Source organism: Lobosporangium transversale (genome assembly GCF_002105155.1).
Source record: "Lobosporangium transversale strain NRRL 3116 chromosome Unknown BCR41scaffold_37, whole genome shotgun sequence".
In the NCBI taxonomy this organism is placed as follows: Eukaryota; Fungi; Mortierellomycota; class Mortierellomycetes; order Mortierellales; family Mortierellaceae; genus Lobosporangium; species Lobosporangium transversale.
Window position 1 is genome coordinate 204,034 of NW_019029015.1, and position 12,513 is coordinate 216,546.

At 42.7% G+C, this 12,513-nt stretch overlaps 6 protein-coding genes across 6 annotated transcripts; 2 read left to right on the forward strand and 4 right to left on the reverse strand.

The window, feature by feature from the left end:
- Positions 1 to 1,832: 1,832 nt before the first annotated feature.
- Positions 1,833 to 2,718, reverse strand: BCR41DRAFT_373206 (hypothetical protein; the record flags this gene model as incomplete). Its single annotated transcript, XM_022026747.1, has 2 exons — positions 1,833 to 2,153; positions 2,260 to 2,718. 2 exons carry the CDS (start codon positions 2,716 to 2,718, stop codon positions 1,833 to 1,835), a joined length of 780 nt encoding a protein of 259 aa, XP_021878435.1.
- BCR41DRAFT_145368 (hypothetical protein) lies at positions 2,216 to 3,719 on the reverse strand. Its single transcript, XM_022019562.1, has 4 exons — positions 3,614 to 3,719; positions 3,459 to 3,499; positions 3,268 to 3,362; positions 2,216 to 3,194 (listed from the first exon to the last, which is right to left on the reverse strand). Exons 2-4 carry the CDS (start codon positions 3,486 to 3,488, stop codon positions 2,693 to 2,695), a joined length of 627 nt encoding a protein of 208 aa, XP_021878436.1. The 5' UTR covers positions 3,489 to 3,499; positions 3,614 to 3,719; the 3' UTR covers positions 2,216 to 2,692.
- Positions 3,539 to 4,408, reverse strand: BCR41DRAFT_145349 (hypothetical protein). The gene has a single exon (XM_022019561.1). The coding sequence runs from the start codon at positions 4,339 to 4,341 to the stop codon at positions 3,838 to 3,840; it is 504 nt and encodes a 167-aa protein (XP_021878437.1). The 5' UTR covers positions 4,342 to 4,408; the 3' UTR covers positions 3,539 to 3,837.
- A 1,592-nt stretch (positions 4,409 to 6,000) lies between these two features.
- On the forward strand, positions 6,001 to 6,867 carry BCR41DRAFT_145373 (hypothetical protein). The gene is made up of 3 exons (XM_022019563.1): positions 6,001 to 6,160; positions 6,239 to 6,426; positions 6,510 to 6,867. Exons 1-3 carry the CDS (start codon positions 6,130 to 6,132, stop codon positions 6,675 to 6,677), a joined length of 387 nt encoding a protein of 128 aa, XP_021878438.1. The 5' UTR covers positions 6,001 to 6,129; the 3' UTR covers positions 6,678 to 6,867.
- Positions 6,868 to 7,485: 618 nt separating this feature from the next.
- On the forward strand, positions 7,486 to 9,352 carry BCR41DRAFT_388604 (SGS domain-domain-containing protein). The gene is made up of 6 exons (XM_022028021.1): positions 7,486 to 7,680; positions 7,766 to 7,894; positions 8,022 to 8,285; positions 8,415 to 8,511; positions 8,607 to 9,086; positions 9,186 to 9,352. Exons 1-6 carry the CDS (start codon positions 7,550 to 7,552, stop codon positions 9,195 to 9,197), a joined length of 1,113 nt encoding a protein of 370 aa, XP_021878439.1. The 5' UTR covers positions 7,486 to 7,549; the 3' UTR covers positions 9,198 to 9,352.
- A 62-nt stretch (positions 9,353 to 9,414) lies between these two features.
- On the reverse strand, positions 9,415 to 10,469 carry BCR41DRAFT_424477 (hypothetical protein; the record flags this gene model as incomplete). The annotated part of the gene is made up of 2 exons (XM_022030437.1): positions 9,415 to 10,029; positions 10,194 to 10,469. The coding sequence occupies 2 exons, from the start codon at positions 10,467 to 10,469 to the stop codon at positions 9,415 to 9,417; spliced, it is 891 nt and encodes a 296-aa protein (XP_021878440.1).
- Positions 10,470 to 12,513: the final 2,044 nt, after the last annotated feature.

The following is a 12,513-nucleotide window of genomic DNA, read 5'->3' on the forward strand; positions in this document are numbered from 1 at the left end:
AAGATTTGTCGCGTCTTAGTGTGACGCTTTATTGCCACTAGTTTCTACTGCTAGTTTTATTTTTTTATCGTACTATTTCAGTTGAAATTTCTCTAGTGTGTTTTTTTTAAGATCTTCCTTGTTTTTTAGTCGGACCATTATTAAATTGCATATTGAAATATGCAACATTTGGATAATGGCGTGGTGTCTTTTGCCATTAGCAAATTATACACATATCGTGCGCCAAAAGTTTGGCCTACGGAATCACGTGGTTATGTTTAATTCCACACATGGAGTACAGCACAATCTTGGCCCTATTACATTACTGAAAACAGTCACGCAAATGGTCCTCGACGCCTGCACTCCGAACTAGACTAGTGTGTTTGCTGACACGCAGATATTGTCTACACTATGTAAAACTATGTGAGCTACATATGCTCAATGTGAATTCTCTTGCTACCTCTAGGCTCCTCTCCTTGCTCGGTCGGCGCCTGTCGCTTGATCGCTCTCTTTTCTCCGCTGTCCATGGAAATATTCTTATTTTTGTTTGGCACAAGGTAGGATGGTCGTTCTTGATAAAGTAGATGGCCTTGGACAATGTTGGCTATGTTATGCCCTGCCATGATGTCTCTGTGCATAAATGCCTTGCAGCTGCTGCAATACAGTCGACGGATCTCAACCTGACCAACAAATTCTTGACAGATAGGACATTTTTTTGAGGTGTAGTATTCGTTTACGCCAACAACGATGTACCCAAAAGATCGGGCCTAATGAGGTAGGAGAGCAAGATAAGTTACAATGTGACAACAACGGCAATATAAAGCAATGACCAACAGTTTTCCCATGGCTAGCTTGGCCGGCCACTGTTTCAACTACTACTTGAAACAGTATAGCCACCGGCCAAGTTTATTTTGTAATATTGAGCGAGTCCTTACCTTATTCACAAATACGATTGGAATGATTCGTGTAACGAAGACAGCCTGGTATTAGACGAAAACTTGCCAAGACCCACTCCGATCACCACCTTATCTCCTTCATTTACCTTCGCTCCAATTGACCCGCCAACTATCTTGAGCAGACTGTTGGCAATCTTCTTGTATTCTTCAACCCGAGCCCTTTTCGCATCCCACCTATGTTTCTTGATGACATTGTTGCTGCTATAGAAGGAATCTAGGCCTTTCTCCACGTCTCTAAGCTTCTCAATGTAGTTTTTTATGCTTGCATCATTTCCACGAAGAGACGGTAGGCTACTCTCAATGTCACTAATGGACTGTGAACCGTAGACCGCTGCTGCCTTCCGCTGCTCCATCCAATGTCGGTATTTGAGAGTGGGCTGGTACGCTGCCTTCTGCTTGACGGCCAAGTTGTAAAATCTGGATGTCTGGGTCGCCGTGTTGGTGAGCTCACTACTTGGTAACAACGCGCTTGCTCCGACGATGAAAGACTGCCCTAAATCTAGACCTAAAATATTGATTTCTTCTGGCTTGCAGCCCAAAGGTCGGTGATATCTTGCTTAGTACTCACTACATTCCTTATCTCGGTCACGAAATAGTCTGTGCCGCCAAGAGTGGAATTGATCCTAAAAGGTAATCTTTCCTCGGGAAGTCGCCGATATTTTACCGCATTGAGTTCGTTCAATTTGAATGCTAGCAATTAGAGACGAAACCCATCAGTTCGAATTGACCCTCGTAAAATATAACCGCGCTTGTCGTAAGTCTGAGGCCCGGGCACGAAGTCATCCTCTCGAATGTATCGAATGTGCTCTCTCATCATGCTGAGTGGCATTATGGAAGTTGTAGCCTTAAATCCTTTGTATTTCTTACGCTCTTCCTCTTCAAAGCCACCAATGTCAGTTAGCAGACTTGTAATGAGATACCCAGGGTCCCTGCCCGAGAGCCACACTCTAAGGTCGGCTTTCGAGGGTGTGCAAGTGAAGTCACCTCTGGCATAACTTGAAGTTCAGCTTTGAGTTCATTGTCTTGCCAAAAGATCTCAATCAGTTCTAACTCTGAGAGATTTATAAAGCCATCTTCAAAAGCGGACAACGGAGCAAGTTTTCGACTGTTATTGCAGCTTTTGTTCAGGCGAACAAAGTTCTCTACTGCGGATATGCTAGGGTCGATACTGCTTGCTGTGTCTACAAGTAGCAGACCCTTGTTCTTGAGAGCTTCGATCTGTTATAAAAGGAATGAAGATATTAGAATATCATTCGCCGTTATCTTACTCAATGATAAAACTTGAGTGGGGATGATAGCACTCATTAGAGCTAGGCGCGCATACCTTTTCACAAAGTGCTTGTGCGCCCTCCTTATAATTCCTCCTTAACTCAACCTTGAGTTGCGTGGCAGTTGATCTCAGGACAACTGAGCCTGGATAGCGCATTCTTGTATTGATCGAGCCAGCATCTGCCATAGCTGGCAAAAAGTCCTTGGCCTTATGGATGAAGTTGAGCACATGAGGATCCTTTACGTTGCCAGTTGGGGGCCTCTTGTTATAGATACACATGAGAAGTGATAGCAGGAAGGTCGTGTTGGCATCATTCGTTTCGTTCTCATCATTCTCTACATTATCCTTCTTCTCAGCTCCATTGGGGCCTTCATTGCCGGCCACACTCTTGCTAAATATACGTGGGCAGATAAGATCGAGCAGTTTTCTGTCTGTGTTGCTGACATCGGTAGCTGAAAGCTGCTCAATGTACTGGCCAATAGCTCTCTCAAGTGCGCTTGGTCTTCGAAGCATGGCGAACGACTTCTTGGAGACAGGCTTTAATCTTGGATCTCAATTGGGGCTTATCAGTCAATATTCTATTCAGGTTGCCGTTGACCGCCCCAATGTCAAGAGTCCTAGTTGGGTGTTCATACTGCATAGCCCTAACCAAGTCTGTTTTATCCATTCCGTCCACCGCTTTTTGTGGCTTTTTCGACTTTTCCTTCTCTTTCTTTTTCTTCTGCTTGCTAGAAGCAAGGGCATTCGTATTGGGATTGTCTTTGTATTTTTTCTGTTTGTATTGCTTCATGATCTCCGGAGGGACATGCTCGAGCTTTCGGGAGCGAGTTTTGAATGAACATCGCTCTCGGTACTTGCATTTTCTCCCTGAAGAGTGAGAAGGAGGCCATTGGACAGGAGCTCGGTCAACAGAGCGAAAGATATTGAATGTATCCGAGTGATTGTTCGACTGGGATGAACTATCGACGGAACCAATGTCCATGTGAAGGCTGTAAAGGCGGGTTAGTTCGATGAAAATGTAGGGAAAAGGGATAAAAAGTAAGGCTAATGTCAGTGCATTACCTCTTATCTATTCTCCTATTCATTTTTAATTGCTCGCGGATTGACGCCAGTCTCTGTAGCAGGCTTTCATGAGTCACGGGAACGTGTATGGAAGTCTGAAATGCAACAGGAAGAGATTTTCTCTGTTACAGATCCACGAAAACCCTTATAGAGTCTTCAAAATATCCGTCAGCTACCTCCTTTCCCCTCACCTCATTGTGTCTCAAGTATTCCTGGATCATGTTCCTGGGATCTTTTTTTTTTAAAAAAAAAAAAAAAAAAAAAAAAAAAAGAAAGAGAGAGTTTGATGTGAAATTCAGTCTTTTAGAAGCGTGCAATCCTGTGGTATACCATTGCCTTCTCCAACCTGCTCCTTGACAATTCTGTAGTTGGTGACACTTCCAAGCCGGGAAATGTTGCTTGTGTAGTCGTTCTTGCTCACGATACACAGTACCGTCAATTGGGATCGTGTAATGTTTAGGGTGGTGAGTACGTCTGCAAGCTTGTACACTAAAATGTGATCTCTTGAGATAGGGCGCCAAACCGTTGAGATATTCTTGTATGCGAGCATGTCACTGTCTCGGGAGACAACTACATCCTCGAGCTGGCAATCAGTCGCATGTATTTCGCGAATGATTCTCGTGCTTCTTTTGACCAATGAAAGGCCATATCCAACGCCTTTATTACGGCAACGAACTGTTCCTTTCGGACTCGACTCTTGCTTTGCACGCGTTGGTATAGTTCATCGAGCCCTTGTTGGGCGTCCATCAATGCCTTGGCTCGTACTTCCTCTCGATATATATGAGTATGTTTTTTTTCCTCACAGGCGTCACCGTCAAGATACAGGATAAGGTTTTCTGGTGTTCCATACTTCCCCAGCTCTCTTTCCATGATCTTGTGGGCTGTATCGAGGGAATGATTGGAATATGCGTTTTGAATTATGGGATGTAAGGTTCCTAGGACATCGAACCTTATGTAGGCGTTGCAATTGAAGGGATTGAAAGGATTAGAGGTGGCGCAGATTAACGAATGGTAGTGGAGAGTTGCCTCGTAGCCTGTCTTTAGAAGAAAAGACCAGAGGCCCTCGATTCCCATTGCTAAGAAGTGATATCAATATGGATATGGGAATATCGATGGAGCTGTTAGAGAGAAAGAGGTGTTGAAAAAAAATCGTGTGAATTTTTGCATGGTGTTTCACGTGGCATCTTTCCAAAAAAAAAAAAAAAAAAAAATTGACTGGTGTGAACGGGCATGGTGTTTTTTAACATAAAAATTGGCAAATACACTAGCGAGTCAGTGAAGCATCACACAAGGAACCGTCGGCGGCACTTGATGGTATTATCATTGTCAATATGAATATATATAGATATATATATATGCCTAGCGCGCTGCCGCACCGAAGCAAAACTTACCAGTGCTTGCTGCGTGTTCTTCTCTGCTCTGTTTGAAATCTTGATCATAACCTAGGCATGGACCTCTTGACGATAAAATACATCTTACCATACTCGCTAAATTTTAATCCACATCAGTCGGTAGCCCCCTATCCCATTCCTAAGGAGATACCCGACCCTTTTACTACGGCTTTCACATTCAACGCGTTCCGTGAATTTTGGAGCCAAGAAAGACTTGCGTACCAATGGGCAGAGTGTTCGGAAAAGAACTCTCGATTCATTCTTGCCCACAAAGAGAATCTGGATAAACCACTTCCTACGCACAGTAAGGCATATCCTGGCCGCGGTCGTCCACGTGAATTCGATTGGACAATCAAGTACGTCTGTTGGCGCCAAGGTCCGAAAGAAGAGTTGACCATTCACCGGGAATCAGTTGGTAATAAATGTCCGGTCTATATCAGGATTAAAAAACCTGTTGAGCAAGACTGGGTCATGGTGGAGTATTATAGACATCACAACCATGGAACTTCAACAAAGTCTAGGGTCGCTCTTCCTCTGAGCCCTAACGAGCGTAACTGGATGAAGTCAATGGTCTCCAGCAGCCATGACTGGAAATATATCAAGAATGAACTGAGGCCAAGTGAAGAAGCTCTTCAGGCGGTAATGGTCGTCCAAGCATGTATTAAATATTTTTGCATTTACTTAGGCAATGACTAATATCCCATGACTTACAGGTTGAGGCAGAGACGAAAAGTGTCCCTCCAAGCTTCCTTATCACTTACAACGATGCACGCGCAACGATTTATCGTAAACAGATAAAGGAATTTACAAGAGGTGATAGCGTTGTTACCAGTGTTGAGGGATGGATGAAGGAGATTCAAGCAAACGGGGGTAAAGGATAGTTTGCTAATGAAATTGATGTCAACGACCCTCAAAGCTATTTGATTGCCTGGTGTACGAAGTTCCAATTGGAGGTAAGGATTGCTCAGATCCGATATGATCCAACTGGCGTTAACGTTACTTATCGTCCTCGTTTCTGTCTTCAACAGGTCGCAAAGGACAATAGCTTGATAGCCTGCATGGACTCCACACGGAGAGTCGCTATGTCTCTGAGAGAAGATAAGGATAAAAAGGGCAATAAGGGAAAGGGCAAAAAGGATAGCAGTTCTTCAGCCTGCCTGTTTACGATCCTTGTCAAGGATCGAGTTTTGAGAAAGGCGTTCCAGTTGCCCATATGCTATGCAGCTCAGAGTCATCGTATGTTTGAGCATAGTCTAGTAACGATGTGAAGAAATTGTTTATCAAACTGAGACCATTGTATTATGTTCAACAACAGGTTCCTCATAGAGAGATGGTTATCATGGCTCAGAACCGAGTGCGGTTTCAAGATGTCAAAGTTCATGGTAGACTGTTCTGTGACACAGAGTAAGGCCATTCAAGAGGTATTCCCTTCCGCATCAGTTTACTTCTGCCACTTTCATGTGCAGAAGTTATGGAAAGACCGCATGAGGGATGTGTTCAAGGTAAGATATATCATGTTAATGCTCAACCAAGATACCTTTGGCGATAATAACATTTTAACGCGACTCCATACTCTTTAGGAGCGATAGGTTTGCTTAAAGAAATGCGCATTGCAAGGTCTGACGAAAAAGTTAATGACATCTGGAAAGGTATCAAGGACCAATTTTATGATCCGAGCAATGACAAAACAAGCCTCTTCTTTAACTATATAGAAAAGAACTGGATCGCGAAAGAGAAGAGACCAAGATGGGTGCTTTTCCTGAGAGAGGTAAGATAAAGCACCAGTAAACGGCGGTATTAAATGACTTCTTCGACGAATTTCAATATCCGACATCCTAATACACCTAATAGGACTACCAACACGTAAATACACACAACCTTCTGGAGTCTTGGTTCAACGCTTTGAAGACACATGCGCTGGAAGGGAAGCGCGGTTTACGAATTGATTTCCTCATATATAAATTGCAGGGACCCATTGACCAGGACTTCAGGACACAGTATTTCAAGGTCAAAAATTGAATACGACTCGCAACGCTTTCACAGTACGGCCAAGAAAGACTGGCGAGAGCAATGGCAGTAAGTCCCGTGGAGGCAAGGGCCATGGTATGCGAGAAGTTAGTCGAGAAAGAGGTATGTGTTGAAAATCGATAATATCAAAAGTTTGATTGTATATGGATAGGTTCTAATCTCTTTCGCTCTACAAAGTTCGCGGTAAAGTCGTCCGAAGAATCTGGAGTAGAGTATTCCGTTGCCGCGGATGTAGAGAGGGGCCTCCTTCAGTCATGTTCATGCCCCGACTATGTCCGACAGAAGATCCCTTGCAAACACATGTATTTAGTGTCAAGGATTTACGACGGCTTCGATGTTCAATATGCCGCTGCTCCTTCGCACATTGAACATTAGAACAGGCACTTAGAGTTCGACTTAGGGCCTCCTCTCGAGAGCTTTATCTCACCAGTTTTACTGCGTGAGCTGGATATGATGAGAACAAAAGAGAGGGAAGAAAAGAAGAGAAAAAGAGAAGAAGTCACCACCCAAGCGTTTGAAGAGTGTGAAGAAGAGCTTATGGTCCTGTGGAAGGAGCTGGGCCGTATAGTATATAATAGGATATGCGAGACTCAATAGCAGAACTGAGGAATGTAATCCGTACAATGACAGCGAGGGGTGTTCAAGCACCTGAACAAATTGACTATAAAAAGTAACAAATCAGCTGATCTCTTTGTTTTTGGGCCATTGTGCTACACCCCACACATGCAATGACGTAGATATGGCCGGTGAATTTGAGTTTGATTCCGCCCACTGATAGAAAGTTCTCTCCTCTTCTATTGTATTGCATCTTGCCTCGCCAAACAACACGCTTCAACTTTCACCTTAATCATCCTCATTTCACCATGGCTACTGTTCAGGACCTATTTGCTCAAGGCAGCCACGCCTTTGCGGACGAGGACTACGAAGAAGCCCTCAACTTTTACACAAAGGCCATTGAGATCAATGCATCTCATGTCGAGATTTTCTTAAAAAGGTACTTATTTTTATTGTAACTTATTTCAAGGCAAAATTCATACTAAAAAACGTACCTTGAACCATTCACACGCTAACCTACATAGGTCGACTACCTATCAAAAGCTGGGTAAGGACAAAGAGGCTTACGAAGATGCACTTAAGGCATTGGAGTTAATCAAGGAAAGGCCTTCAGTCGATGTCTCTGTTGAGGCAAAAGCTCAGCTTCGAAAGGGGTAGGTGTCAACGCCAGCAATAGCCTTCAAGTAACTCTTTACGACTTTGTTGTATCTATGCAAATACGTCGGTGTTAACTTTCATGATTTCTTTTTGTTTTGCTTTGTTTTGTTTTCTTTACCACAGAGTTGCAGCTTATCATATCCAGGACTATCAAACTGCAAAGGCAGCTTTGGAAGCATGCCACGCTCTCAGCCCTGAGCAGAGAACGTTGGCAAGCTGGATGCGTAAGGTTGACCAGGAGCTTGCCAAACAGCCTAAAACTATCCCAGCCCCAACTCCTACCTCTGCGTCTGCTGCCACCTCGACTGCGGCAGCTGCCCCTGCACCTACCCCCGCTCCCGCCCCTGTTCCCGCTCCAGCAGTGACCCCCGCTGTTCACCGTGTCAGGTAAAGTTTTATAAATAAAGCTGACTTTTTTGCAGACGCGTTTTGTGTTCTGAGCATAGTGATTATTAACACCTTGCTCAAAGATAAACTGACAAGTTGAATGAAATTACCACACTTTTATTTTAATAGACATGAGTGGTACCAAAATGATACCTATGTTACTATCAGTGTTTTCATCAAGAATGTCAAGAAAGAGTCTGTTGACATCAATATCACTGAGAATGCTGTAAGGAACTTGTTTTTTTTTTTTTTTTTTTTTTTTTTAATTCTCTCATCTTGACTCAAAACTAACCATTAGCTTTGTTTCTTATTTGATGCTAGTTGTCGGTTTCTGTCAAGATGCCTACTGGCTCGGATTATTCTCTGGAGCTTGATCCATTGAGCCACGCTATTGTGCCCTCAGAGAGTAAATATGAGGTGCTGTCGACCAAGATTGAGATCCAGCTCAAGAAGGCGAGCTTTGGTATCAAGTGGGGAGCTCTTGAGGGAGATGATGTGAATGCAGGTTCAATGGCCAGTACCACAGCATCCGCTGTGCCAGCTTATCCTTCCTCATCCAAAAAGTCAAAGAACTGGGATGCTTTGGAGAAAGAGGCTGCCAAGGAGGAGGAAAAGGCTGATGGTGATAAGGCTTTGAACCAGCTCTTTGCTCAGATTTACAAGGATGCAGATGATAACACAAAGCGCGCCATGATGAAGAGCTTCACTGAAAGTAATGGAACCTGCTTGTCAACCAACTGGGACGAGGTCAGCAAGGGAACTGTTGAGACTCGTCCCCCTGAGGGCATGATCGCCAAAAAGGTAACTTAAAAAAAAAGAAAAGGCATTTTTTTCTTCAACGTTTCTTACAGCGCAGTATCTTATTTTCGTTTTATTTTATTATCTTTTTCGGACTCTTAGTATGCGGCGTAAAGCGCTTTTCAATAGTAACAATCCGAGAGATTGCGTTTGGTTTTTTTTTACCAATTGCAAATATACAAATACAAATCATTTAAGCTAGGCTAGTCTGAGAGATATATTTTTCTCAGGTCAATATAATAAATTTTTTTTTCTTTTTTTTTTCTGTGAAAGGAATCCAAGTCGGTATGAATGAGAAATAGAATGCTTCTTTTTTTCCTTCTTTTATCGATTAGTGGCTATCCGTAAAGGATTCGACAGCCACTGTGATGTGAGAATCCGTTGGCATGGGGATAGCGTGTTTGTCGCTGAAAGCACCATTGTGATTACTCATGTAATGACTCTGCATATGGTTGGCACCTCCATTGCCATGTGCGCCGCATGTGCCGCCACCGCCACCGCCACCAGGCTTGTCACTTCTGCTTTGGCTTTTAGCGCGAGAGGTGACCCAGTGAATGGTACAGGCATTCAAAGTGACGTCTAAAGTACAAGAAAGCAAACAGAAGACAGAGTCCTCATAGCCTTGGAAGTAGACCAATGTGAAGACATTAGCAGAGCTTAAGACCAATGCAATGACAGAGCCAAGCAAAGTACGACGAGCCACTTGACGAAGTTTGCCTTTACTGGGTCCTTGAAGGACTGAGGTAGTGCTGATCAGAGGACGAACAAAGAGCAAGGTCAACCAAGAAGAGATGAAGATATCATAAAGAATCAAGGTGATGGACGCAATGGGTTTCAGACCGATATAGCAGTATTCTTCCTCGTTCAAGACTGCTACTCGGTTGAGGATCATCAATGCCAAAATTATGGAATATGGAGTCAAAAGTAGGATGTTGACACGATAGAGCTATATTTGGGAGGTGAAGAGGAAGAGAGAGCAGCAGGAGAGTAAAAATATAATAATTAATATCAGTAACAATTTAACTACCCCTCGAGGAGGAGGAGGAGGAAACCAAAAAAAAAAAGGGAAAAGGAGAATGGGGAGAGGAAAAAGGAGTTGTTGTTACTCACCATTGTGTCTCTCCGCGTAGTTGCAACGGAACTGACGACATAGACTTTTTCAATCAAGAAAAGGTAAATAATGATCTTGGACATGGCATATAGAGACAGACAGACAAAGATGGAGATTGTACATGAGATAATGTTGCCTCTGTTGGTAGATGTCAAGATTGCAGCAATGGTTGTGAATCCCCAAGAGACGATGTATAGGGAGATGACGAGGCCGCGTGCGTAGTTGATGTTGGCCATCGATGTACTCGAGGTCTTTCGACCGAAGAGGACAGACATTAGAGAAATGGATAGTAGCGACACCATCAAGGAAATGATGGCTAATAAAGTATAAAGTTTCCATTGGAGGGAAGTTGGATGATTTTTTTTAAGACGTTACGTGTGACAGGTGGAAGTAGAAGTAAGGTTAATTGTTAACCGAAAGAGGAAAGATGTATAAAAGATAATTAGAATCGACTATGGCTCTGAAAGAATAGGACATGTGTCGTTGATGGCGATTATATTTTTTTTTCTTTTTTTTTTTCTAAAAAAAAAAAAAAAAAAAAAAGGTGACTCACTTGGAGGATCTTGCACTTGTGGCATTGTGATGGATGTTTGATTAATAGCAAGGAAATTATGAAGTTGTAAGAAGCAAAAAGAAAAAAGAAAGAAAGAAAGAAAGAAGCGGCGCGACAAAAAGCAGAGGTTTGCTAGAGCGCTGAGCAACTTCTCCTTGATAGAAATGAACGAAAGAGTAGGCAATTGTGCTCGGAAGTGTTGGTCGAGATGATATTACTGTTGATTGCTTTAAAAACAAAAAATGGCGTCGATCAAATATGAAAAGAGGGAGAGAAAGAAAAGAAAAGAAAAAGAAAAGAAAAAAGAAAAAAAAGCTAGAAGCAGATGAATTGTTTATATTTCTAGGTGTGGCAATGGGCTTTGTCGCGCTCGAAATTAATGTGATGTGGCTCTGCTATATGCATAAAATGATTAGGAAGTTTCTTACGAGGAACCACCATGTGCTAATGTGTCCCTCGGGATGGATTTATGTAATGTTGTTAATGTTGGACGACAGGGAAGGTGAAAGAAAAAGCGCGCGTTAAGAGAACATCAAAGGAAAAAATACAAAGAGGCGCTTTCAAATCCACAATTTGACTGCCCTTTTATATTTATCCAGCCAAGGACCTGGGGGGGTTTTTTTTTGTCCTGGGTACGGGAGCCAACAATGCAAGGCATCTCGTGCAGTTAAGCTTCTTTTTTTCCCAAAGGCGGCATAAGCCTATTAGGGACCATGCGAAGGACAAATGATATTACAGGAAACGGTAATTGTGTGGTGGGACAGTGCGGAAAGGGGTATTGTGAATGCATGAACAGATGTGTTGACCGTGCAACGCTACTCACCCCAAAACTTCGAAGACTCTCCTGTTCTTGAGGAAAAAATAAGGAGGTCGCAAAAGCGCTCATTTCCAAAGGATTATATGATTATATGATGATGTTGCTCTTACATTATCATATTCTTTCAACCGTGCCAAGTTTACATGTGTATTTCTAACACCAACCCAATGCCGTTTATTTTTTTATTTTTTTATTTTTTTTTTTTCAGGGGAGATTAAACTTGGCATCAAAACAGGGAGATGTATATCTAGAATGGACTTCAAGGCATTACCTTTATGATGCCTATTTTTCACCGTTGGTAAGGCAGAAAAAAAAAAAAGGAGGAAGGGGGAGAGATTGAGGAGGTATTCGGCCTCCATGATCTGTGCTCATAAAAAAATGAAGCGCCAGTTCTTATTGGCCAATTATTTATCACGGAGAACGAGACAATTGATAAGCTACATGTTGATGCAGTGGAGCCGTTTTCTAATACTCAAAGGGTGCAAAACAGGCATTGAGAATGCATCCATCTCTAGCCGTTAGCATATTAATAATTCAAACGGACATCTCGCAATAAAGACATGCATTGATCCTTTTTTTTTCTGGCTGACAGAGCACTTCACACACACAAGCACCTCACCCCTTGTCGTTGCCATTTGTTTTGTTTTTGACCAATCTCTCTTCTTTTGATCCCTTGCTCCCTTCGTTCAATATCGTAATATCAACCATATACCACTATTCTCTACTTCCCTTTTTATAAATAACAACGTCCATGCACGTTTAGTGTATTACCGTTGGATTTAACGGTTTTTCCTCACTCCACTTGCCCTTTTTTTTTAAAAGCCATGAAACCACGTTATTATAGAACATGCTTTATAATATTGTCTGGCATAAAAGGAGTAAAAGACCATGAAGAGAAAGGAGGTGTTTGTGTTGTGAGCTCTTTAGCACGTTCATCGTTCACATTCCC

Excerpts from the sequence above, each read along its gene's own strand:
- BCR41DRAFT_145349 (XM_022019561.1), bottom strand. The coding sequence starts at position 4,341 with ATGGGAATCGAGGGCCTCTGGTCTTTTCTTCTAAAGACAGGCTACGAG.
- BCR41DRAFT_145368 (XM_022019562.1), bottom strand. The coding sequence starts at position 3,488 with ATGATCCAGGAATACTTGAGACACAATGAG. Across the intron at positions 3,363-3,458 it reads AATACTTGAGACACAATGAG|ACTTCCATACACGTTCCCGT; the intron begins GTGAGGGGAAAG and ends GTTGCATTTCAG. Across the intron at positions 3,195-3,267 it reads AATAGGAGAATAGATAAGAG|CCTTCACATGGACATTGGTT; the intron begins GTAATGCACTGA and ends CCGCCTTTACAG.
- BCR41DRAFT_145373 (XM_022019563.1), top strand. The coding sequence starts at position 6,130 with ATGGAAAGACCGCATGAGGGATGTGTTCAAG. Across the intron at positions 6,161-6,238 it reads GCATGAGGGATGTGTTCAAG|GAGCGATAGGTTTGCTTAAA; the intron begins GTAAGATATATC and ends CATACTCTTTAG. Across the intron at positions 6,427-6,509 it reads GGGTGCTTTTCCTGAGAGAG|GACTACCAACACGTAAATAC; the intron begins GTAAGATAAAGC and ends TACACCTAATAG.
- BCR41DRAFT_388604 (XM_022028021.1), top strand. The coding sequence starts at position 7,550 with ATGGCTACTGTTCAGGACCTATTTGCTCAAGGCAGCCACGCCTTTGCG. Across the intron at positions 8,286-8,414 it reads CCCGCTGTTCACCGTGTCAG|ACATGAGTGGTACCAAAATG; the intron begins GTAAAGTTTTAT and ends TTATTTTAATAG. Across the intron at positions 8,512-8,606 it reads TCAATATCACTGAGAATGCT|TTGTCGGTTTCTGTCAAGAT; the intron begins GTAAGGAACTTG and ends ATTTGATGCTAG.